Here is a 27990-nt window from a genome sequence, read left to right as displayed (position 1 = left end):
GAAGGTCCTCAGCATCTGCTTGAGGGTGCCATTAAAGCGCTCGCAGAGACCGTTAGTCTGGGGGTGATAAGGCGAACTGAGCAACGGTTTAATGCCGCACACCTTCCACAGCTGCTGGGTGAGCACCGCGGTAAACTGGGTCCCCTGATCAGAGAGAATCTCCTTAGGGAACCCGACCCTAGTAAAAACCTTAACTAGGGCATCAGCGACTTTCTCTGCCTCTATATTCGACAGTGCTACTGCCTCTGGGTAACGAGTGGCATAGTCCACCACAGTGAGAATATACTTCTTACCTGATGGACTAGCCCTGGCCAGTGGACCCACAATGTCAACGGCTATGCGGGAAAAGGGTTCCCCAATGACAGGCATAGACATAAGCCTAGCTTTGGTGTGGTCCCCCCGCTTACCCACCCGTTGACAGGTGTCACACGTACTACAATATACCCGCACATCTCGGTTAAAATTGGGCCAGAAGAAATTCTGGGTGATCCTATGAGCGGTGCGGCGGGACCCTAGATGTCCAGCTAATGGTACATCGTGCCCAATCCGCAGAATCTCTTGCCGGTATTTCGCAGGCACCACCAGCTGCCGATTCTGTGGAGGGGCAGTACTTTTCTGGGTAGGTTTGGGGATTCTATATAGCCTATCCCCCACCCACTCATAACGTTCCCCGTCTACCCCCTCTTCCCCAGCATCGGCCCTAGCCCTGTATTTCTGAAGGGTCGGATCCTCCCGGGTTTCCCTCCCGTACGTTTCTGGGGTATCCCAACTTAAGGGGGTCTGGTCAAGGGTATAAGTCGGGGAAGAGAGTCTTACCTGGGTCTCAGCAGCAGGTGGGTCGGTCTCGGTGGCACGGGCCTGGGCAGTCACCGGGTTAACATCAACGGGACCCATGGGAGCGTAGGCCGAAACAAGGGGGGCCAAGTCATTTCCAAGGAGAACATCAGCTGGTAAATCCTTCATGACCCCCACATTCACATGTCTAGCGCCCACTCCCCAATCCAAATGTTCCCGGGCAACAGGTAGGCGGAACACAGTGCCCCCTGCCACCCTCACAGCCACAGTGTATCCAGTGTGCTGGTTCTCGGACACCAAGTTCTTTTGGAGCAAGGTCATGGTAGCACCAGTATCCCGTAGACCACTGACCTCCTTCCCATTTACTTTAACCAGTTGCCGGTGCTGTTGCCGGTTATCCCGATGGACAGCTTGTACGGGGTCTGCTTCATGTAGGATGCCCCAACACTCTTGATCCTCTACGCAGTGGGCAGCAGGCTGAGGGTTACGTGGGATCCCGCCGGCGGGTCTCCTCCAGGACTGTGCTTGGTTTGCCGTGTTGAGGGGACACTCCGACCTTTTGTGTCCTATTTGCTTACATCCAAAGCACCGGATAGGCTGGGAGTAATCCCGTGAGGTGAACCGGGCTGACTGAGGGTAGTTCGTGACCGGAGGCTGTGTGGCATAGCGGTGCGCCGGGGGTTGGTAATTGGCAGCTGCTGGGGTGGCCGGGGGTCCGTACTCCACTTTAGCAGGGGGCTTAGTGGGAGCAGTGTCCAGTTTGCGGGCATCCGTATACTCATCTGCCAAGCGAGCAGCTTCATGCAGGGTGGAGGGTTTACGGTCCCGAACCCACTCTCTAACTCCTGCTGATAAGCAATGTTCCAACAGGAATAGCTGCAGCACCTCTTCCCCAGACACGGCTTGGCACCCCGCCATCCAGTGCGATGCGGTGCACCTTACATGCCCACTCAACGTAGGAATCACCAGCCAATTTAACAGTGTCTCTGAACCGTCTCCGGTATGCCTCCGGTGTAACCGCATACCTGGAGAGCAGAGCCTCTTTCACAGTATTATAATCCCCAACTTCCTCATCTGGAATGGCCCGAAAAGCCTCACTGGCCCGGCCGGATAATTTTCCGGACAATATCGTGACCCAGTCCTCGGCGGGTACCTGGTGTAGTGCACATTGCCTCTCAAAATCCGCAAGGTACCCATCAATCTCTCCTTCTGTTTCCAGGAAGTTTTTAAAAGCTGCAAAATTTACTTTTCTCTTTTCCACTGGGTTTGCTGCAGCGCCGCTTTGGCGAAGTAGGTTGGCCTCCACAGCTGCTATGACCCGGTCGATAATTTCCGCAGATGGGTTGGGGCCATAATGTGCCAGTCTTATTTTAACCGCCCGATCAAAGCTTGCTTCTGCGGGGGTTCTGTCTGCTATGCTGGGCCCATTGGTTCCTTCTGTCCCTGGTACTCTTTCCATCTTAGTCAGTATTGTAATAATCCCCCTCTTCCTGAGGTTACTGGCTTGTGTAGTTGCTCTTCTGGGCGATAAGGTTCATTCCGTCGCTTGCCACCAATTGTTACGGTACCAACAGTGTGCCAAGGTTAATACCAGATGACAACGTCCTGCATAGACAATCAGCACTTCACAACCTTGATCAGTTTCCCTGCAAACATGAGACCAAGCTCCACATTTCAGGTTTAAAACAGAATAACATTTATTAAAGGCTAGATGCCTAGTATTTATACAGGTTTGACCCCCCAGAAGGGGGTTGAAAAGAATCTTATACATTAGATGGCAGGAACACGCCTTTTGACATGATACAATAGAATTATTTACTTAAACACTTTAAACATAAGACACTCTTGGCTCTTCTTATCACTTAGGCGTTTTCTCTCTAAGGGTGATCAAACAATGGCAGGCTTATCGCTAACTAGATTATAGCTGGAGCCAGCAACTTGTATTAGAAAACAGAGTTAACACTTTCAGTCCTGACCAAAGGGTCTGTCACATCAGTATTTACAGTATTTTCAGAGTCAATTCCATTCCTTAGAAAATACATTCAGTGCACACACATCAGCCTGATACCAGTCGCTATCGCTGCATTTAAGGCTGAACTTACTTTACAATGGTATCAGCAGTATTTTCTCAGTCAATTCCATTCCTCAGAAAATAAATTACTGCCATACCTCATTTGCAGGGGGGCCCTGCATGCTATTCCCCTTCTCTGAAGTTACCTCACTTTCCCTCAGATGAGAAACAGCCAGTGGATCTTAGTTACGTCTGCTAAGACCATAGAAAAAAACCCAGGCAGATTCTTCTTCTAATGCTGCCTGAGAATAAATAGCACACTCCGGTGCCATTTAAAAATAACAAACTTTTGATTGTAGAAATAAACTAAGTTAAAAAAAAACACCACAGATCTCTCACAGCTTCCTTTTTAGTTAGGCTGCAAGAGAATGACTGAGTATGATAGGTGAGGGGAGGAGCTATATAGCAAGCTCTGCTGGGTAATTCTCTTGCAGTTTCCTGTTAGGAAGAGAAATATTCCATAAGTAATGGATGACCCGTGGACTGACTACACTTAACAGGAGAAAAGAGTCTTTATCTATTAGACAATATAAAAAAACAGTATAACACTGTGTATGGGCGATATATGTGGTCTTAAAAGTCACTATAGTTTGATATCAAATCCTACTGTTGCAGTTCAAACTTGTATGACAATATGTTCAAAGTCGACCAACCTCTCCTCTCCACAGACCTGACAGCTCTGTTCAATAACCTGCTTATCAGGCCTCCCACTCTTAGCGGATGAAGAAAAAGAGTAATCTCCATGTGTTGGTGAAAAGTCATTTTATACAAGTCCTCACCTTGATTTTTCGTGTGGAGTAACTGTTCTTTTAGATGCTGCCGCGTCACGTGTTAATCTTCGGCCAATGGCTTAGCAGTGATTACCTGTTTTTGCTTCTTCCGCGTCACGTGTGACGATCCAGCCAATAGCTGCCTTCCAAAGTCGGCTTGTGTAAGTGAGCCCACGTAAGGTACTAAAGTTCTTTTTACTCTGTGCAGAGATACGGCTCTAATTGCTCGTGAGCCACTTAGACAGACACAGTCATTCAATTTGTATTGGGGTGCTACAAGGTGTAAGGAGGTGCGTTATGTATGGTGGGGGCAGCACCCAAATGGTATAAGTCAAATTCTGGGTTTAGCATCCAACAATGACCATAAGTTAGCAGCATTCAAATTTAGTCACCAGGTACTTTATACAGACAACAGAGAGTGGATTGGGGAAAGGTTTATGCAGTGAGGGAGATGGATTATGCACTAGGATTTACTGTTTCTATTGTAATGTTGTTCATAGTGAGCACTGAAAGTCATACAATAGTAAATCCTGTAATGTATAAATAAGGTTTCCTGATTAAATATATTTTACAAATAAAGACTATTCAGTGAATTAAATGCTGTTGTGTAAAAATAAAGTATTGTCTGTAAAAAAAATCAAAAAAATCACAAACAGAAAAATAATTCCAGTGTTTATTATCTGTTTTTTTTTATTATGTGTTAAAGATAGTTCAATAAAATGTCATGCATTATCTAAGAAAAATAGTTTATATGAACATATATTATATTTTATCAAAGTTTATAATAAAACATTAGAGAACTATTGTACAGCTGTTTTTTCCACTAATATTTTTATATATTCTGGAAAACTATTTGTATTTTTTTTAAAAACAAACAAACCCCCCCTGATCTAACTAAAATATGAAAATAACTGCCCCACCTGTTGATAAAAAGATGCTATTTATGGCAATCTACTTGCAACACTTAAAAGAGACTTAAGTCAAGATTAAACATTTATGATTGAGACAGAGGGGCATATTTATCAAGCTCCGAATGGAGCTTGATGCCCCGTGTTTCTGGCGAGCCTGCAGGCTCGCCAGAAACAGCAGTTATGAAGCAGCGGTCACAAAGACCGCTGCTCCATAACCTGTCCGCCTGCTCTGAGCAGGCAGACAGACATCGCCGGAAATCAATCTGATCGAGTATGATCGGGTTGATTGACACCCCCTGCTGGTGGCTGATTGGCCGCGAGTCTGCAGGGGGCAGCACTGCACCAGCAGCTCTTGTGAGCTGCTGGTGCAATGCTGAATACGCCGAGCGTATTGCTCCCTGTATTCAGCGAGGTCTGTCGGACCTGATCCGCACTGTCGGATCAGGTCCGACAGACCTTGATAATTTGGGGCCAGAGCGTACAATTGTAAACAACTTTCCATGGAAGGTGCAGGAGCTTCAATGCACAACTAAGACCTAGCTGAGCACATCGGGTGAGCCAATAACAAGAGATATATGTGCACCCACAAAAGCTAGCTCCTGAGCCTACCTAGATATGCTTTTCAACAGATTCCAAGGGAACAGATGTGATCATAGAAGTAAACTAGAAAGTGGTTTAAAATTCATGCTCTATTTGAATCATAAAAGTGTAATTTTGACTTCACTGTCTCTTTAATCATCTTATTGATGAAAAATAACTTGTGTTTTTCAAAAATTATATTTACCTTACATGAATTAAGCAAAATAATTTCTGTTACTCTGAAGTATTTACTGTTAAAAAAAACTTTTTATTTCCTTTTTTGCTGTTTTACACACTGATGGTTATTTTCAAGAGAATAACTGTAAATTACTGCTACCGAAAATAAGATATTTTATAAATTCGCCAAATATGTACACTAAATGTCTTCTCCATGTATCACTTATTTTTATAGATAAATGTCCTGTTAGAAAAAAAACCAGAGGATTATTTTATATACATATTAAGTGTTTTTTATAAACAATAAGAGAAACAAAAGATGAGTTGTTTAAGCTAATAACGTAGCCGGTACTTAAATTGGACGTCATAGGTTGGCTGCATGGAACCAAAGCCCCAACGGTTTGCATCAATGCCTGGAATCTCTTCTTTTGGATTCACCAGCTCAAACTCAAAATATGTCAACACCAGGAATACAAACTGTTTCAGTTCATTTACAGCAAAAAATCGACCTGGGCAAATTGTGGTCCCAGCTCCCCAAGGCATAGTAAAATATTTCAACTTCTTTCCACCCTTTGAGAATTCTGTTTTTTTTGTGCCGTCTGGATTGAGGAATCGGTCGTACTTGAACTGTTCAGGATCTGGGTGAACTTCAGGATCCATTTGAACAGCTATATACGGGAAAAGGGCAACTCTGTCTCCTTTTCTAATGGCATATTCTTTCCCATTTGCCATCTTGATATTCATGTTCTCTTTTACTGCTCTAATAAGAACAGGTGCAGCTGTCAGCCGAAGGGTCTCTTCCACCGCACTGTCTAGAACAGGAGTCTTGAGGAGCATATCTCTTGTGAGGTTAAGGAGAGGACCACCTGGCTTTACTTCTTGCCCTGTTTCCCGAATAACTTTTTCTACCTCTTCACGCACTGCTTGCATGGCTTCTGGGTGCTTCATTAAATATAGGAGAAGCCAGAAGCAAGCAGGTCCGGTGTTACCTTGAGAAGCCCACAGGAGCAAAAACATGAACCTGTCTTGCATATATTCTGGCATCCCATTTTCTGCTCTGTGCTGATACTGGTCAGAGATCCAGCCACTGATATTCTCTTTCTGCATGGTTTTGTTTACAGACAGCATGTTCCAGAACAGCCTCTTTAAGCGCTCTGCTTCTAATTTATCTTTTGGTGGAAGAACAGCATACGCTAACCGTGGGAACAATCGGTCGTACTTTCTGAACTCATTAAATAATTCTTCTGAGTGTTCTCGATCATAGGTTCTAGCGTTTTCTTTGCTGCCTTTACTTTTAGACGGCTCATTACCAAATAAAGCAAGGTAACCAGCTCTGAACACAATATTATAACTGTAGTTAAAGAGTCCATCCTGATGCCATTTCCTCTCTCCATTTCCACTGCCAATATCATGAAGCATTAGGTTTTGCAGGTTCTCCATCATAGCCTGGGTCATGAGCACCAGTCCATCACCCATGAGATGTTTTGTGCTTGATTTCTCTAGTAGTTTGTGATCATTGGTACCAGAATGGTAACCGAAGACCCTAGCAACCAACTCCTTAGCAAACTGTTCAAAATCCAACTTAGATCTGGCTTCCTTCACAATAGGCCCAAAAGAGAGAGGATCCATCACAAATGTGAAGAAGTAACCTGCAATCTGAACAGTGAAAACGTCTCCATGTTTTTTCTGCATCTTTTGCAAAAATGTTGCTGTGTTGTTTCTGAAGTCGAGTGCATACCCCAACCATGGGATGGTACCTTTGTCCAGGGGAGGTTCATTTGGAGCTCTCTTCCGAAACATTCCTAAGAGGTACAGACCACCAAGTACTGAAGCCAACAGAGCCAACAAAATTGACAGCAACAGAGCCATTTTGGATGCTGAAAACAAAAAATAATAATATTAAAATCTTCATTCACTTCAATGAGAACCCTATATTGTGAGAACTATTACAATTCCCAAGACTTTTTCATGGTAAATTTACAAATATTAATTTATTCGATCCTGCACTACTGTGTATTTAACAGGGGTGAAATGCACAGTAGAAATACCGCTTGGGACCCACGAGGACTGCAGAGCCCGAGCAGAACCCGCCGCTGATCCAATGAGCAGCACTAGTTGCACAACTCAGATTGGATCAGCGTCAGTTTCCACTCATTTTACAGAGGTATTTTGGATTGCACTCAAGCGGAACAGTAAAATATTTAACCACCTACTTGCAATACCAGATTAAGCATTGTTCTTTGCAGGAGGTTGAGCAAAAGACAAGGAAAATACGGAATACTAATATAAGAATTACATGTTCTAACAAATCTGACCATTACATTTTTGGATTATAATTTCTATTTAACCAATAACAATTTAACTGATATCTCATGCAACGTAGAATGGGTAAGATTGTATGTATCACTATTAACCTATGCACAGCCCTGTATATTTGCTTGCTGGAGGTCAGTACTGCTGTATACCTGCTGGCTGATGGGTAGTACTGCTGTATATGTGTTGACTGGAAGGCAGTACTGCTGTATATTTGTTGTCTGGAGGGCAGTACTGCTGTATATCTGTTGGTTGGAGGGCAGTACTGCTGTATATTTGCTAGCTGGAGGACAGTACTGCTGTATATCTGTTGGTTGGAGGGCAGTGCAGCTTTATATCTGTTGGCTGGAGGGCAGTACTTTTTATATCTGTGGGCTGGAGGGCAGTACTGCTGTATATCTGTTGGCTGAAGGGCAGTAGTGCTGTATATTTGCTAGCTGGAGGACAGTAGTGCTGAATAATTGCTGGCTGGAGGGTAGTACTGCTGTATATCTGATGGCTGGAGGGCAGTACTGCTGTATATTTATTGGCTGGAGGGCAGTACAGATGTACATTTGCTGCCTAGAGGTCAGTACTGATGTATATGTGCTGGCTGGAGGGCAGTACTGCTGTATATTTTCTAGCTGGAGGGAAGTACTGCTGTATATTTGCTGGCTGGAGGCCAGTACTGCTGTATATTTGCTAGCTAGAGGGCAGTACTGCTGTATATTTGCTAGCTGGAGGGCAGTACTGCTGTATATTTGCTGGCTGAAGGGCAGTACTACTGTATATTTGTTGTCTGGAGGGCAGTACAGATGTACATTTGCTGCCTAGAGGTCAGTACTGATGTATATTTGCTAGCTTTAGGGCAGTACTGCTGTATATCTGATGGCTGGAGGGCAGTACTGCTGTATATTTATTGGCTGGAGGGCAGTACATATGTACATTTGCTGCCTAGAGGTCAGTACTGATGTATATTTGCTGGCTGAAGGGCAGTACTGCTGTATATTTGCTATCTGGAGGGCAGTACTGCTGTATATTTGCTGGCTGAAGGGCAGTACTACTGCATATGTGTTGGATGGAGGGCAGTACTGCTGTATTTTTGCTGTCTGGAGGGCAGTAGTGCTGTATATTTGTTGGCTGGAGGGTAGTGCTGCTGTATTTTTGGTGGTTGTAAGGCTGTATTTTTGCTGTCTGGAGGGCAGTACTACTGTAAATTTGCTGTCTGGAAGGCAGTACTACTGTATATGTGTTGAGTGGAAGGCAGTACTACTGTATATGTGTTGAGTGGAGGGCAGTACTGCTGTATTTTTGCTGTCTGGAGGGCAGTACTGCTGTATATGTGTTGGCTGTAAGGCAGTACTGCTGTATATGTGTTGACTGGAGGGCTGTACTGCTGTCTGGAGGGCAGTACTTCTGTATATTTGCACCAAGAGGGCAGTGCTGCACTATATCTGTTGTCTAGAGGGCAGTACTGATGTATATGAGTTGGCTGGAGGGCAGTACTGTTGTATATTTGCTGGCTGGAGGGCAGTACTGCTGTATATTTGTTGGCTGGAATGAAGTACTGCTGTATATTTGGTGGTTTGAAGGCTGTATTTGTGCTGTCTGGAGGGCAGTACTACTGTATATTTGCTGGCTGGAGGGCAATTCTACTCTATATTTGGTGACTGGAGGGCAGTACTGCTGTATATTTGCTGGGTGAAGAGCAGTACTGCTGTATATGTGTTGGCTGAAGGGCAGTACTGCTGTATGTTTGCTGGTTGGATGACAGTACTGCTGTATGTTTGTTGGTTTGAGGACAGTACTGCATGTAGAGACAATGCATTACCTACTAGATCCCTACACTGTCAGAAAAAAGGGTACGGTCTGGGTCAGTTTGTGAACAGTTAGGGTATAACTGCTGTGGTTGTACTCTCAATGGATCATAATTACACCTTAAGGAACTAATATGTACCATTTTTAGTGGTAAATAAGGTACAAATATGTTTCCAACTGTCAAAGGGTCCATATCTGTACCATTTAATCCCCCCCCCAAAAAAGGTACAATCACTTGTGTGGCTAAAAGGTTGAGGGGGATGGGTGGTTCAAGGCTGCCAAACCCTGCAAGTCCATATAATTTGTGCACCTCAATTATTCATATTCACATAACTGTCAGTCACCCAAAATGAATGCAACATACATGTTGTACAGCAAAATAATTATGTTCAGTTGTTGTTGGTAATATGCAAGAAGTGGGCAAAGCAAAAAAAATACTTAAAGGGACAGTCTACACCAGAATTGTTATTGTTTATAAAGATGGATAATCCCTTTATTACCCATTCCCCAGTTTTGCATAACCAACACAGTTATACTAATATATGTTTTACCTCTGTGATTACCTTGTATCTAAGCCTCTGCAGACTGCCCCCTTATCTCAGTGCTTTTGACAGGCATGCAGTTTAGCCAATCAGTGCAGACTCCTAAATAACTACATGGGAGTGAGCATATTGTTATCTATATGATACACATGAACTAGTACTGTCTAACTGTGAAAAACTTTCAAAATGCTCTGAGCTAAGAGGCGGTTTTCAACGGTTTAGAAATCAGTTTGAGCCTACCTAGGTTTAGCTTTTGAAAAATACCACCAAGGGAACAAAGCAAATTTAGTGATAAAAGTAAATTGGAAAGTTGTTTACATTTTCATGCCCTATCTGAATCATGAAAGTTTAATTTTGACTACACTGTCCCTTTAATAACCCATACATTCAATGATACTGCGTTGCTGGTTCTAAATAGCAAACAAGCACTTAACATTTTAATGTTTATATTTAGAGCATCAAGATGTTAACTCTTAAACATAAAGCAAATGTATTAACTAAAATTACAAAGAATTTTTTTTTTAAACTCTATAAAATTAACAAGAGCTATTTAAGAACCTGTTTTTTTTTTAAAAAAAAAAAATACAATTGTAACCGTTCCCCAGTCACATACATGGACATTGTGCAACACGCCATAGCGCCATCTGTTGGTTCAAAGTTCCTTGACATGTGTAACACAGCTCCATCTATTGGTAGAAGGTTCATCACCAAAATGTGTATTGGGGAAATATACTAATTTGCATCAGGGCCGTCTTTAATATTGATTGGACCCTGGGCAAAAATTTTCTTGGGCCCCCCCCCCCACCCCATGCAATTTTGCTCTCCACCCCAACATCCCAAAAAACAATTAAATCAATTTTTTTTATTATTATTAGCCCAGCGGTGGATCATCCACTGCTGGGCTAATCATTTAAAAAAAAAAAAAAAATGCAATATGTGAAACTGGACCTAAGCAGTACTAATAAGTAAATAAATATAAAAATTCCTCCACTGTGGATTCATTTAATATTCTTTTGAATGTGATTCTGGTGTGAGGTTAGCTGGTTAAAGAGATTTAGGGCAGCCAACAGGAGCAAAGCAAGGTAAAGGAGGAAGCATGGAGGTGCAGACAAATAAGTTTACTGACTGGAACAGCAGAACTACTATGGGAAGCTGTAAAATCTGAGGCAGAGAGAAAATAAAAACTATAAAAATAAACCTTACATTAAATGTGTGAAGTATCAGCATGACTCTATACATCAGCCACACCAGCACATGTCGCTTCTTTGCTAAGAACAAGTTCCCTCTCACCCTGAACTAGACAATGCTGCATGGGGAGGGGCGTGTGTGCACTCACTTATTCTTCCCACTGACACCTTTCTACAAAGCACTATTCCCCTAACAAACTTCAGTTAGTTGATCTTAGGGCCACAGCAGAAAGAGCAGGGCTAAGGGGACCAGTAGACTGGATGCTGTCTGTCCAAGGCTGCATGGATACAGTGTGAGATGAGTCACACAGCCTCAAGACTGAAGAGAGCAGTGTATGCAGCTGCACAGATGCTCAAATCCTCATGTGCCTGCCGCTCCAGCTTTCTGCTGCATGCGCCTACAGTCAGCCCTACCCAAAAACAATCCCCACCACCAGAGCAGTTACCTGGTAACAGTGGTAACCCCAGTAGGATCTTTTCTGATGCAGTGGGAAATGGCTGGATGCCGAGTTAGGGCTTTGCATTCAGTGCTGCACAGTGCACATCTAAAACAGCACATGGCACTAGCTTGGCATGTCACATGACACCGGCACGGTCTGGCACAGTTTTTTTTAAAAATATAAGCAGAGTACTTTTGACTGACAGTATTAGGACTGAATGTGTGTGTTCCCCATGTCACATCAGCAGTCTGGTATGAACCATAACAAAAATTTATTTTTATTTTTTTTTAGGACTCTTGGGCCCCTCAACAGAGACTGGGCCCAGGGCAGCTGCCCCTTTTGCCCTGTGTTAAAGACGGTCCTGATTTGCATATATTTTGCATAGAGTGACAATTCAATGTATGGTTGCGAGTTTTATCATTTATCCCTCCCCCGAATCCCCCTTCTTTTCGTTAGAGTTATATTTTATTATGTTGTTTTCTATATGTTTTCTATATGTTTATGTTTTATGTGGCATGTCACCCTAAATTAAATGGGGTATTTTTAGAATCTAGTACAAAGTGATATAAAACACATTGAGTATAGTGATGTGCAGTTCGGTTCTTCTGGGTGAATCGGTTCATTTCGGACGGTTCGATTAACTGAACCGGTTCATGAACCGATTCACCACTTCACCTACTGAACATGAGGTAGAGGCTCTACTTCATGTTCAGTAGGTGAACTGTAGAGCCGCAGATTCGTTTCCTGCAGTGCTGTTTGTAAATTACTCATTTAGATCAGTGTTTTTCAACCAGTGTGCCGTGGCACACTAGTGTGCCGTGAGAGATCCTCAGGTGTGCCACGGCAGACTGACAACAGTGTGACATATTTTTTAAACTTTGCTTGTTTTTTACTCCCAGTGTAGGGGTAGTTTGTAGGAGGAATGACATAACAGCACAATATATACAGTATGTGTGTGTTTGTGTGTATGTGTATATATATATATGCTGTATTAGTCTACAATGTGTGATTTTTTTTTAAATTTTGGGATGGTGGTGTGCCACAGGATTTTCTAATGTAAAAAAGTGTGCCACGGCAAAAAAAAGTTAAAAAAATCACTGATTTAGATAACAGTACACTGATTCAAATATCAGGTCACACTCACAACGGTTCTCAACAGACCCCTGCATTTAGCATCCCATGTTTGTGTATATGTATATATATATATATATATATATATATATATATATATATATATATATATATATATATATATATATATATATATATATATATATATATATATATATATATAAATTTGTTGTTCTTCCTCTATATCTAAGCTAACTTTTACTTAGCAACAGCTACATATATATATATATATATATATATATATATATATATATATATATATATATATATAAAATTTGTAGCTGTTGCTAAGTAAAAGTTAGCTTAGATATAGAGGAAGAACAACAAATATATAATATATATATATATATATATATATATACACACAAACATGGGATGCTGAATGGGTTAATGTAAATGCAGGGGTCTGTTGAGAACCGCTGTGAGTGTGACCTGATATTTGAATCAGTGTACTGTTAGCTAACTCGTATGCAATGAATCAGTCTGTTAACAGTACACTGAGTCTTTGCAAACAGTTCACTTCTTTTGAATCAGTGAACTGTTAACAGACTGATTCATTGCAGACGAGTTAGCTAACAGTTCACTGATTCAACAACACTGGTAATATGATCCTAGAGTGAGATTCTGCTGTGTGATTCATTAAAGGAGGAGTTAGCAGAGCAGAACTCACTCTAGGATCGTATTACCAGTGCTGCTGATGACTCAGGAACTGAACTGTTTCAAACGAATCAGTTCAGTCTGGTGAACTGATTCATGCAGTTCAGTGAAAAGATCCGGTTCAAATGAACGATTCGTTCATGAACCGGACATCACTAATTGAGTAGTTCATTTTGGAACTGGTTGTTTAGCTTGGCTTAATCTGGTGGTTCTGGAGCAGTCTAGTGATGTGCAGTTCGGTTCTTTTGGGTGAATCGGTTCATTTCGGACGGTTCGATTAACTGAACCGGTTCATGAACCGATTCACCAGTTCACCTACTGAACATGAGGTAGAGGCTCTACCTCATGTTCAGTAGGTGAACTGTAGAGCCGCAGATTCGTTTCCTGCAGTGCTGTATGTAAATGACTCAGTGTACTGTAACTCTAATGAATCATTTAGATAACAGTACACTGATTCAAATAACAGGTCACACTCACAGCGGTTCTCAACAGACCCCTGCAATTACATTAACCCATTCAGCATCCCATGTTTGTGTGTGTGTATATATATATATATATATATATATATATATATATATATATATATATATATATATATATATATATATATATATATATATATATATATATATATATATATATATATATATATATAATTTGTAGCTGTTGCTAAGTAAAAGTTAGCTTAGCTATAGAGGAAGAACAACAAATTATATATATATATATATATATATATATATATATATATATATATATATATATATATATATATATATATATACACACAGATACTCGTCGACTTACAACCTATGCGACTTATGACCATCCATACTTACGACCATGTGTCGTACTGCAGACAGCAGTGCTTGTGTACAGGCCATACGAGAGTGACTGTCATAAGCAGCAGCAGCAGCCTTCGCATGTGTCGCAGCCTCTCACCATGTTGCAGTCCAAAATACCTGTGATGTGTAGCAGCAGACCTATCTGCCTAAACCCTACATTAGACCATTTTATTTACATGCCGTAGATATATCGTCCGACTTACGTCCAAATCGTCTTACGACCGGACGGTCAGAACGTAATGCGGTCGTAAGTCGACGACTACCTGTATATATATATACACAAATATATATATATATATACACAAACATGGGATGCTGAATGGGTTAATGTAAATGCAGGGGTCTGTTGAGAACTGCTGTGAGTGTGACCTGATATTTGAATCAGTGTACTGTTAGCTAACTCGTATGCAATGAATCAGTCTCTTAACAGTACACTGAGTCTTTGCAAACAGTTCACTTCTTTTGAATCAGTGAACTGTTAACAGACTGATTCATTGCAGACGAGTTAGCTAACAGTACACTGATTCAACAACACTGGTAATATGATCCTAGAGTGAGATTCTGCTGTGTGATTCATTAAAGGAGGAGTTAGCAGAGCAGAACTCACTCTAGGATCGTATTACCAGAGTGCTGCTGATGACTCAGGAACTGAACTGTTTCAAACGAATCAGTTCAGTCTGGTGAACTGATTCATGCAGTTCAGTGAAAAGATCCGGTTCAAATGAACGATTCGTTCATGAACCGGACATCACTAGAGCAGTCGTCTTTTGAATTGCTACATGGCTAGTGGGCTACAGTTAAGTATACAAACATTTTTTTAAAGTTGCAGTGTGGCTATTGTTTGTGATACTGCCTGAAAAAGTACACATTAAGTGAATGCATATTTGAATGTTATATAAAAAATTTAATAGAACAACATTTGTAGTATGCTGTGTTGAGTACAAATTTGCCATCATGAGGTACAAAGGGCTTGTCACGGGGGCAGTACCCTTAAAAGGCCAAATTTGCACCATTTTTAAGGGTACAATATGGTACCATAAAACTGAGGTCCAAACTAGTCACCAAAGGTACATATTTGCCCCCTCAAATGTTTATTTTTTCTTTCTTTTAATTCCCCTGAATGTAGCTCCATTTTAGAGGAAGAAGCACAGTATTCTGGGAGTTACATAGCATTCTGGAATTTAGAATTCACTATTTCCCTTTCAGTATTGTGCCACTGCAGTTCTGGACTGTAATTCCCAGCATGCATTGGGAGTGAGCTTCCTGAAAGGCAGAACATTTTGCATGTGGTTACGCTCCCGTCTGTGTGAGTGGTATGAGCCATGTTGGGGGGTTACATCAGACAATAAGGTATTTCTGCTCAGTATATGGCTCCAAAATGTTAATATTATGTGACTGGTAAGTGGTTATTAACACAACTGTGCATGTATCTTAAAAGCTATTAAACATTGCTTCATATGCAGAGGGTAAGCACTTAATACTTCTGTGTATATGACTGGTAAGATTTGTATGATATGACTTTTCATAGTGGGATTTTACTGATCTATATCTGGAGAACAGACCTTGTATAGAGTGTCACACTCTCTCTTTGGGTCAATGTTCTAATGATCGCCGGGTCCACAGAGAAATGCTAATTTCAGTCTCACCAGTCTTGCAAAGCTCCCGCTGGGTGAAATGTTATAAAAGAAATGGGCTGACCCTCGCTGTACATACAAGTGGCGATGTGCCTTCAATTGGAAAGTATAGGGGTTATTGCCTTTAAACAGTCCTAGCAAATCACCAGTGAGTGTGAATCTCAGCAGTGAGGATGGGGCATATAATCACCTAGATTACAAGTAGTGCATTCGCATTTTAACGCTGAAAAAATGGTAATTTCAGCGTTAAAACAGCACAGCAGCCATTACAAGTCTTGTCGGTATAGCTGTACCGCAAGCCTTTTAGCCTGTAACGCAACGTCAGTCCGTACACATAAAAATTTACGTTTTTTCATGGGACTTCCATAGCACAGTGATTATGAGTTTTGCGGTGAGGCTAAAAAGCTTGCGTTCCAGCCTTTACCGACAAGATCCGTTTCACAATCTAAAAATAGTTATGAGTTTTACGCTACAAAACTGTTACATAAAACTCATAACTAAAGTGTTACAAAGTACACTAAACACCCATAAACTACCTATTAACCCCCAAACCGAGGCCCTCCCGCATCGCAAATACTATTTTTAAGTTATTAACCCCTAGTCTGTCGCTACCCAACATCGCCGCTACTAATAAAATTTATTAACCCCTATTCCTCCTCTCCCTGGCATCGTCACCACTATAATAAAGTTATTAACCCCTAAACTGCCGCCCTCCCACATCGCAAACACTATATTATTAACCCCTAATCTGCCGTCCGCCCACATCGCCCCCGCTATACTAAAATTATTAAGCCCGACACCGACGCCACTATAATAAACCTATTAACCCCTAAACCGCAAACCCCCACAATGTAGGTGACCCCCACAATGTAGGTGACGGTGATGTCGGTGGGGGGCAGATTAGGGGTTAATAATATTATGTAGGTGACGGTGATGTCGGCGGGGGGCAGATTAGGGGTGTTTATGTTAGGGTTTATGTTAGGGTGTTAGGTTTAAACGTTATTTTTTTTCCCCCCATAGACATCAATGGGGCTGCGTTACGGAGCTTTTCTTTCCACGATCGCAGGTGTTAGGCTTTTTTTCTGTCCCGCTCTCCCCATTGATGTCTATGGGGGAAGTGTGCACGAGCACGTCAAAACAGTGCTTGGATTGTGTGCGGTATGGAGCTCAACGCAGCCATATCGCACGTACAACCAGCTGTTTGAAAACTTGTAATGGCTGCGCTATAGAGGGTTAAATAACGCAACTTTTGTTGCATTCGTAATCTAGGTGAATGTGTGCTAAGTAAATATAAAAATTGTTTCTGTTTTTTAATAGTTCAAATAATCTATATGCATACTACGTTTTACAGTAAATGAGGTACATGTCTTATAATTGCTCTTCTCACCACTAATAGTGTTGTAAGACAAGTATGTTCACTTAAAGGTCCACTAAACCCAAAATCTTTCTTTCATGATTCAGATAGAGAATATAAATTTAAACAACATTACAATTTACTTCTATTATTTATTTTGCTTCATTTTTTAGATTTCCTTAGTTGAAGAAAAAGCAATGCACATGGTGAGCCAATCACACGAGGCTTCTATGTGCAGCAACCAATCAGCAGCTACTGAGCATATCTAGATATGCTTTTCAGCAAAGAATATCAAGAGAATAAAACAAATTAGATAATATAAGTAAATTAGAAAGATGTTTAAAATTGCATTCTCTTTCTGAATCATGAAAGAAAAAATGTGGGTTTCATGGCCCTTTAACCCCTTAATGACCGGGCCATTTTTCAATTTTCTTACCCTTAATGACAATGGCTATTTTTACATTTCTGCAGTGTTTGCGTTTAGCTGTAATTTTCCTCTTACTCGTTTACTGTACCCATACATATTATATACAGTTTTTCTAGTCATTAAATGGACTTTCTAAAGATACCATTATTTTCATCATATCTTATAATTTACTAAAAAAAAAAAAGATAAAATATGAGGAAAAAATGGAAAAAAACACGCTTTTTCTAACTTTGACCCCCAAAATTTGTTACACATCTACAACCACCAAAAAACACCAATGCTAAATAGTTTCTAAATTTTGTCCTGAGTTTAGAAATACCCAATGTTTACATGTTCTTTGCTTTTTTATCAAGTTATAGGGCAATAAGTACAAGTAGCACTTTGCTATTTCCAAACCCCTTTTTTTCAAAATTAGCGCTAGTTACATTGGAACCCTGATATCTGTCAGGAATACCTGAATATCCCTTGACATGTATATATTTTTTTTTAGAAGACAACCCAAAGTATTGATCTAGGCCCATTTTGGTATATTTCATGCCACCATTTCACCGCCAAATGCGATCAAATAAAAAAAAAAAAGTTAATTATTTCACAAATTTTGTCACAAACTTTAGGTTTCCCACTGAAATTATTTACAAACAGCTTCTGCAATTATGGCACAAATGGTTGTAAATGCTTCTCTGGGATCCCCTTTTTTCAGAAATAACAGACTTATATGGCTTTGGGGTTGCTTTTTGGTAATTAGAAGGCAGCTAAATGCCGCTGCGCACCACACGTGTTTTATGCCCAGGAGTGAAGGGGTTAATTAGGGAGCTTGTAGGGTTAATTTTAGTTTTAGTGTAGTGTAGTAGACAACCCCAAGTATTGATCTAGGCCCATTTTGGTATATTTTATGCCACCATTTCACCGCCAAATGCGAGCAAATAAAAAAAAAACTAAATTTTTCACAATTTTAGGTTTCTCACTGAAATAATTTACAAACATCTTGTGCTATTATGGCAGAAATTGTAAAAGCTTCTCTGGGATACCCTTTGTTCAGAAATAGCAGACTTATATGGCTTTGGCGTTGCTTTTTGGTAATTAGAAGGCCACTAAATGCTGCTGCGCACCACACGTGAATTATGCCCAGCAGTGAAGGGGTTAAATTAGGTAGCTTTTAGGGAGCTTGCAGGGTTAATTTTAGAGATCAGCCTCCCACCTTACACATCCCACCCCCTGATCCCTCCCAAACAGCTCTCTTCCCTCCCCCACCCCACAATTGTTACCGCCATCTTAAGTACTGGCAGAAAGTCTGCCAGTACTAAATAAGAGGTTTTTTTTTTTTTTTAAATAAAAATAATAAAATCTTTTAGCTGGGATGGACCCCTGCCTTAGCCCCAACCTCCCTGATCCCCCCTCCAGCTCTCTAACCCTCTCCTCTACCTAATTACCGCCATCTTGGGTACTGGCAGCTGTCTGCCAGTACCCACTTTGGCCCCAAAAAACAAAGTATTTTTATTTTATTTTTCAATTAACTCTTTCTGTAGTGTAGCAGCCCCTCCACAATACCCCCACAATAACCCCACCCCCCCTCCCAGATCCATTTATATTTGAATTTTTTTTTTTTACCTTTCCCTGGTTTTTTGCCCTCATTGGTGTCAGTGTGGCTAATGCACGCGCGCCTCGTGCACACGCAACTCGTGCACGCACACTATGTTCACGTGCACGCGCGTGCGTACGCTCCCTCCTCTGCATCGGAGGCTTGTAAAGGGGTATTGCAGGATGCCTCCATATTGAGGCAATACCCTTCCTACCTTAATTCCGATTGGCTGATAGAATCCTATCAGCCAATCGGAATTCAAGGGATGCCATCTTGGATGACGTCATTTAAAGGAACCTTTATTCTTTGCTAGGACGTTGTTTGAAGAGGATTGCTCAGCGTCGGCTGGATTGAAGATGGCTCCGCTCCACTCCGGAAGGATGAAGATAGAAGATGCAGCTTGGATGAAGCCTTCTGCCATCTGGAGGACCTCTTCTGCCCCGATCGGATGAAGACTTCTGCCGTATAGAAGACCACTTGTGCCCGGCTGGGTGAAGACGGCTCAAGGTAGGGTGATCTTCAGGGGGTTAGTGTTAGATTTTTTTAAGGGGGGATTGGGTGGGTTTTAGAGTAGGGGTGTGTGGGTGGTGGGTTTTAATGTTGGGGGGTATTGTATTTTTCTTTTACAGGTAAAAGAGCTGATTACTTTGGGGCAATGCCCCGCAAAAGGCCCTTTTAAGGGCTATTTGTAATTTAGTATAGGGTAGGGAAATTTTATTATTTTGGGGGGCTTTTTTATTTTATTAGGGGCATTAGATTAGGTGTAATTAGTTTAAAATTCTTGTAATTCTTTTTTATTTTCTGTAATTTAGTGTTTTTTTTCTCTCGTAATTTAGTTTATTGAATTTAATTGTAATTAATTGTAGGTAGTTTAGGTAATTTATTTAATGATAGTGTAGTGTTAGGTGTAATTGTAACTTAGGTTAGGATTTATTTTACAGGTAATTTTGTACTTATTTTAGCTAGGTAGTTATTAAATAGTTAATAACTATTTAATAACTATTCTACCTAGTTAAAATAAATACAAAGTTGCCTGTAAAATAAATATAAATCTTAATCTAGCTACAATGTAACTATTAGTTATATTGTAGCTAGTTTAGGGTTTATTTTATAGGTAAGTATTTAGTTTTAAATAGGATTAATTTATTAAATTATGTTAAATGTATTTACTTTAATTTAAATTATATTTGTTAGGGGGTGGGGTTAGGGTTAGGGGTTAATAACTTCAATATAGTAGCGGCGACGTTGGGGGTGGCAGATTAGGGGTTAATAAATGTAAGTAGGTGTCGGCAATGTTAGGGATGGCAGATTAGGGGTTAATAAAATTTAACTAGTGTTTGCGAGGCGGAGTGAGGCGGTTTAGGGGTTAATACATTTATTAAAGTGGTGGCGATGTCCGGTCGGCAGATTAGGGGTTAATAATTGTAGGTAGGTAGCGGCGACGTTGGAGGCGACAGATTAGGGGTTAATAAAAATAATGTAGGTGTTGGCGATGTAAGGGCAGCAGATTAGGGGTTCATAGGTATAATGTAGGTGGCGGCGATGTCCGGTCGGCAGATTAGGGGTTAAAATTTTTTATTTTAGTGTTTGCAATGTGGGGGGCCTCGGTTTAGGGGTTAATAGGTAGTTTATGGGTGTTAGTGTACTTTTTATCACTTTAGTTAAGAGTTTTATGTTCCGGCGTTAGCCCATAAAACTCTTAACTACTGACTTTTAAATGCGGTCGAAGTCTTGCCAGGAGAGGGTCTACCGCTCACTTCTTCCAAGACTCGTAATACCAGCATTAGGCAAATCCCATTAAAAAGATAGGATACGCAATTGACGTAAGGGGATTTGCGGTAGCCTGGAGTCACGGAAGAAAAGTGAGCGGGGAGCCTCTACCTGTCAGACTCGTAATACCAGCGTTAGGTAAAAAGCAGCGTTGGGACCTCTCAACGCTGCTTTTTAAGGCTAACGCTAAACTCGTAATCTTGGTGTAAGATTTTACAACACACCAGTAAATCATTAGCTGCCCTAAAAGAGCAAATAAGCCTATAGTCCTGCTGGTGCCATTTAAAGGGACACTCAAGTCAAAGTTAAACTTTCATGATTTAGAAAGAGCATGCAATTTTAAACAAATGTCCAATTTACTTCCATTAGCAAAATATCCACAGTCTTTTTATATTTACACTTTTTGAATCCCCAGCTCCTACTGAGCATAGGCAAAAATTCACGGAATATACGTATATCCAATTGTGATTGGCTGATTGCTGTCACATGATACATAAAAATTTTGAAATTTGTAAGCAAAAAAATCTACTACTCATTTGAAGTTCAGACTAAGGGGCCTAGTTATCAAGCCGTCAACCTCAAATACGCTGGAATTCCGCAGCGTATTTGTGGCGAGGCTGATACGCCTTAGTTATCAAAGGCTCGAGACCGGCAAAAGTAGAATTTTGTGACGTATGCTTCGATCCGCCGGACTCAGTCCGACACAGATCGATTCTTACGTCACTCCAGATGTTCCGCACACAAGTGCGGCACATTCTCACTACTTTTGCTAGTTATCAAATGACTAGCAGGTACGCTCGGCACTTTTACGGACCAGCGTACCTGGTTTTCAATCCGCCACCCCTGGAGGCGGCGGATCCCATAGGAATCAATGGGAGTCTGATCATAGCGAAAGTACAAGTTCGCTGCTGACAGACATCCCATTGATTTCTATGGGAGCTGTCTACACCTAACACCCTAACATGTACCCCGAGTCTAAACACCATTAATCTGTCGCCCCTACACCGCCGCAACTAAATAAAGTTATTACCCCCTAAACCGCCGCTCCCGGAGCCCACCGCAAGCTACTCTATACATATTAACCCCTAAACCGCCGCTCCCGGAGCCCACCGCAACTATAATAAATGTATTAACCCCTAAACCGCCGCTCCCTGAACCCGCCGCAACCTATATTAAATGTATTAACCCCTATCCTGCCCCCCCTACACCGTCGCCACCTATAATAAATTTAATAACCCCTAATCTGCCCCCCCTACACCGTCGCCACCTATAATAAAATTTATTAACCCCTATCCTGCCCCCCACTACACCGCCGCCACTGTAATAAAATTATTAACCCCTAAACCTAAGTCTAACCCTAACGCCCCCCTAACTTAAATATTAATTAAATAAATCTAAATAAATTAACTCTTATTAACTAAATGAATCCTATTTAAAACTAAATACTTACCTTTAAAATAAACCCTAATATAGCTACAATATAAATAATAATTATATTGTAGCTATCTTAGGATTTATTTTTATTTTACAGGTACCTTTCAATTTATTTTAACCAGGTACAATAGCTATTAAATAGTTATTAACTATTTAATAGCTTACCTAGCTAAAATAAAGAGAAATGTACCTGTAAAATAAATCCTAACCTAAGTTATAATTACACCTAACACTACACTATACTTTAATAAATTATTCCTATTTAAAAATAAATACTTACCTGTAAAATAAACCCTAAGATAGCTACAATATAAATAATAATTATATTGTAGCTATCTTAGGATTTATATTTATTTTACAGGTAACTTTGTATTTATTTTAGCTAGTTAGAATAGTTATTAAATAGTTATTAACTATTTAATAACTACCTAGCTAAAAGAAATACAAAATTACCTGTAAAATAAATACTAACCTAAGTTACAATTAAACCTAACACTACACTATCATTAAATTAATTAAATAAACTACCTACAAATAACTACAATTAAATACAATTACATAAACTAACTAAAGTACAAAAAATAAAAAAAGCTAAGTTACAAAAAATAAAAAAATAAGTTACAAACATTTTAAAAATATTACAACAATTTTAAGCTACTTACACCTAATCTAAGCCCCCTAATAACAAACCCCCCCAAAATAAAAAAATGCCCTACCCTATTCTAAATTAAATAAAGTTCAAAGCTCTTTTACCTTACCAGCCCTTAAAAGGGCCATTTGTGGGGGCATGCCCCAAAGAAAACAGCTCTTTTGCCTGTAAAAGAAAAATACAACCCCCCCCCCCCCAACATTAAAACCCACCACCCACATACCCCTAATCTAACCCAAACCCCCCTTACAAAAACCTAACACTAATCCCCTGAAGATCATCCTACCTTGTCTTCACTCAGCCGAGCAGCGATGGAACCGAAGTGGACATCCGGAGCGGAAGAAGTTAATCCTCCAAGCGGCGCTGAAGAAATCTTCCATCCGATGAAGTCATCATCCAGGCGGCGCTGAAGAAAAGTCTTCTATCCGGCCAATGTCATCTTCAAAGAGGCGCTGAAGAGGTCTTCTATCCGGGCGATGTCATCTTCCAAGCCGGGTCTTGAATCTTCCTTCCGCCGACGCGGAATCTCCTTCTTCGCCGACGGACTACGACGAATGACGGCTCCTTTAAGGGACGTCATCCAAGATGGCGTCCCCTCAATTCCGATTGGCTGATAGAATCCTATCAGCCAATCGGAATTAAGGTAGGAAAAATCTGATTGGCTGATGGAATCAGCCAATCAGATTGAGCTTGCATTCTATTGGCTGTTCCGATCAGCCAATAGAATGCGAGCTCAATCTGATTGGCTGATTGGATCAGCCAATCGGATTGAACTTGAATCTGATTGGCTGATTCCATCAGCCAGATTCAAGTTCAATCCGATTGGCTGATCCAATCAGCCAATCAGATTGAGCTCGCATTCTATTGGCTGATCGGAACAGCCAATAGAATGCGAGCTCAATCTGATTGGCTGATTCCATCAGCCAATCAGATTTTTCCTACCTTAATTCCGATTGGCTGATAGAATCCTATCAGCCAATCGGAATTGAGGGGACGCCATCTTGGATGACGTCCCTTAAAGGAGCCTTCATTCATCGTAGTCCGTCGGTGAAGAAGGAGGTTCCGCGTCGGCAGAAGGAAGATTCAAGACCCGGATTGGAAGATGACATCGCCCGGATAGAAGACCTCTTCATCGCCTCTTTGAAGATGACATCGGCCGGATCGAAGACTTTTCTTCAGCGCCGCCTGGATGATGACTTCATCGGATGGAAGATTTCTTCAGCGCCGCTTGGAGGATTAACTTCTTCCGCTCCGGATGTCCACTTCGGTTCCATCGCTGCTCGGCTGAGTGAAGACAAGGTAGGATGATCTTCAGGGGATTAGTGTTAGGTTTTTGTAAGGGGGGTTTGGGTTAGATTAGGGGTATGTGGGTGGTGGGTTTTAATGTTGGGGGGGGGTTGTATTTTTCTTTTACAGGCAAAAGAGCTGTTTTCTTTGGGGCATGCCCCCACAAATGGCCCTTTTAAGGGCTGGTAAGTTAAAAGAGCTTTGAACTTTATTTAATTTAGAATAGGGTAGGGCATTTTTTTATTTTGGGGGGGTTTGTTATTTTATTAGGGGGCTTAGATTAGGTGTAAGTAGCTTAAAATTGTTGTAATATTTTTAACATGTTTGTAACTTATTTTTTTATTTTTTGTACTTTAGTTAGTTTATGTAATTGTATTTAATTGTAGTTATTTGTAGGTAGTTTATTTAATTAATTTAATGATAGTGTAGTGTTAGGTTTAATTGTAACTTAGGTTAGGATTTATTTTACAGGTAATTTTGTATTTCTTTTAGCTAGGTAGTTATTAAATAGTTAATAACTATTTAATAACTATTCTAACTAGCTAAAATAAATACAAAGTTACCTGTAAAATAAATATAAATCCTAAGATAGCTACAATATAATTATTATTTATATTGTAGCTATATTAGGGTTTATTTTATAGGTAAGTATTTAGTTTTAAATAGGATTCATTTAGTTAATAATAAAAATATTATTTAGATTTATTTAATTAATATTTAAGTAAGGGAGGTGTTAGGGTTAGTGTTAGACTTAGGTTTAGGGGTTAATAATTTTATTACAGTGGCGGCGGCGTAGTGGGGGGCAGGATAGGGGTTAATAAATTTATTATAGGGGGCGACGGTGTAGGGGAGGCAGATTAGGGGTTAATAAATTTATTATAGGTGACGACGGTGTAGGGGGGGCAGGATAGGGGTTAATAGGTTTAATATAGGTTGCGGCGGGTTCAGGGAGCGGCGGTTTAGGGGTTAAACTATTTATTTAGTTGCGGAGAGGTGCGGGATCAGCAGGATAGGGGTTAATAACTTTATAATAGAGGGCGACGGTGTAGGGGGGGCAGGATAGGGGTTACTAGGTATACTGTAGGTGGCAGCGGTGTCCGGGAGCGCCGGTTTAGGGGTTAATATATTTATAAGAGTTGCGGCGGGGTCTAGGAGCGGCGGTTTAGGGGTTAGTAACTTTATTGAGTTGCGGGGGGCTCCGGGGGCGCCGGTATAGGGATAGAACAGTGTAGTTTAGTGTGAGTGCTTAGTGACAGGCTAGCAATAAAGCTGGGAAAAAGCCGAAGGGCAGCGAGATCGGATGAGTGATAACTGTCACAGTCCGCTGCTCATCGCCCCGCGGCTTTTTGACAGCTTTATTTGATAACTTAGGCGTATTTTTTCAGGTCCGCGGCGGCGATGTGAGGCGAGCTTAGGCGGGCGTATTGGGCCGGCGAAGTCAGAAAAGTAGACGGCTTGATACACAAACACACATACATACAAACACACACACACACATGATGGTTGGGTTCAGGGTGGAGGAGGAGACTCCTAAGACTACCTGCTGGCTGGGTAATAGAAGCACATTAACAGTCAGAAATTGACTGAAACAAGCAGCAGCCTATGCGCAGCTCCTCTCATGCAACTGCTCCACCTGACTGGGTAGGGGCCCTAAGCAGAATGACAGAACAGGGCCCCTACCCAGAACAAAAAATGCTTCAAAGAAATGGGACAATGCACCATGAGCACAGATATACATCCACACTCACAGATATATATATATATATATATATATATATATACACATACATACATACATACATTTATATATATATACATATATATATATATATATATATATATATACACATATATATATATATATATATATATAAACACACACATACAAACAGTACACAGATACACACACATACAAGACACACACAGTACACAAATACAGACACACACAGTACACAAATACAGACACAGACACACACAGTACACAAATACAGACACACACAGTACACAGATATACACACACGTACACAAAGATACAGACACACACACAGTACACAGATACAGACACACAATATACAGATATACACACACATACACACAGATACAGACACATACAGTACACAGATACACACACACTTCAACAGTACGCATAGATACACATACCTCAAATTTGTCCTGTTTTTTTTCCACTGCCCTAAAAATACTGGAATGTATTGGCAAATCTATATGAGCTCCTGCAGTGATCCATAAATCACTGCGTAGAATGTTGCAATCTAGCATTTCTAGGGCAGTGGGGAGGCAGGAAAAATTGGAGGAAAATAGGCAAATCAAATAATGAAATGAATGAATGAAACATGAAAAAATAATGTCAGTAAATTGTCAGTAAAATTCATATATATTCATGTCCCTTTAATGAAATGCTCTAATCCAGTAATACATATTTTACAAATTGACACCTTTTACTTAAATCAACTAAAGCTGCAATAAAATATGTTTTTCTGTTTGTAACCTATAAATAATTAATCTTGTGCCAGAGTGCTGTCAGATGTAGGCTCATTAGTGTTTATTTAAAGGGCAGTGTATGTTCACTTAAAGTAATATTTTTATTGTTAAGCTTTAATGGTGATAGTTTTCTTCTACATTAAAAAACAAAAATATTGAAATAAAGGGGAAAGAGGAAAGAAAAGGAGAGATGATAAAAAGTGAAGGGGCAATGGAATAGAGAGAGACAGGAGGTGAGATAGTGAAAGAGAGATGAGGAGGAAAGCAGAAGAAAAAAAGAGGGAGAGTAGAGAAAAAGAATATAAATATTTTTCCCTGTTATGCAACACATTTATACAGTGTCCTGAACAGAGAATTCAAACACTAAGCAGCCCTTCTGCTCTAGGAGGGGTTAAAAGGCTGTGACCTTTGGTGAACTGCAGTGCAGCACACACACAAAAACGTATTTATTGCTGACCTCTGCCCCTCTCTTACCTCTCATTGCCTTCCTTTCATGTGGCTGATCACTGTTAGCTGCCTCAAAGCAAAAGAACCGCGCTTGGGCAGGAAGAAGGGGGAGAGAAGGGAGGGGACAGCTCTTAACAGGAAGTGCTGCTATAATTCAGGGAAATAGCTACAGAACACCAGCACACTGAATGTGCTGCTTATTACAACTTCCCCCATTCTGTCCAGGGTGCTCTTTCAGTTCCTCAGAGGCTCCCACAATCGCACTGCAGAACAGATTGCAAATCGGCACAGGCAGCCAGCAGTCTGCAGTTAGAGTCTAATAAAAAAAAAAAAACTCTTTGCACTGCAGCAGCCCTGTGTTTTGAGGGGGCACAGCATTCCATTTGGGTGGGCATTGCCCCCCAAAGCCCCCCCTTGGAGCCGACCCTGATGCTAATCTATAGTATTTACTGGTCCTGCAGCATATCCCAAGAGCAGTGTGTCTCAACCTTTTCAACAGCAAGCGGTTATAGAAATATTACATACTCCATTATCAGGTTACATTTTTAGGTTTATTGCTTGGGGCACTACACAGTCCCCTTACTGTAAAATCATTTGACAGAAAAGAGTATTTGTTTTAAAATGTATTGTCTAAGTTATGAAGCTCTCTTCCTCTTATTCCTGCCCTACATTTCACTGCCCTCAGTTAGTTTTTGCTT

The 27990-nt window shown here is 40.8% G+C and overlaps 1 protein-coding gene across 3 annotated transcripts in view; it reads right to left on the bottom strand.

Annotated features, from left to right (window-relative positions):
- Positions 1–4295: 4295 nt before the first annotated feature.
- Positions 4296–27990, bottom strand: part of LOC128660119 (5-beta-cholestane-3-alpha,7-alpha-diol 12-alpha-hydroxylase) — a 35102-nt gene continuing 11407 nt past the window's right edge. For 2 of the 3 annotated variants that reach the window (XM_053713759.1, XM_053713760.1), the window contains exon 2: positions 4296–7180. In XM_053713759.1, the coding sequence (XP_053569734.1) occupies positions 5637–7172 (1536 nt within the window). In that variant the 5' untranslated portion in view covers positions 7173–7180 and the 3' untranslated portion in view covers positions 4296–5636. Of the gene's footprint in view, positions 7181–27319; positions 27394–27990 lie in introns of those variants that run through there. The other variant, XM_053713758.1, reaches the window with a different exon arrangement.

This window comes from Bombina bombina, chromosome 5, assembly GCF_027579735.1.
Source record: "Bombina bombina isolate aBomBom1 chromosome 5, aBomBom1.pri, whole genome shotgun sequence".
Taxonomy (NCBI): Eukaryota; Metazoa; Chordata; class Amphibia; order Anura; family Bombinatoridae; genus Bombina; species Bombina bombina.
Note: the sequence above shows the minus strand (reverse complement) of the source record. Positions and strands in the feature narration are given on the sequence as shown.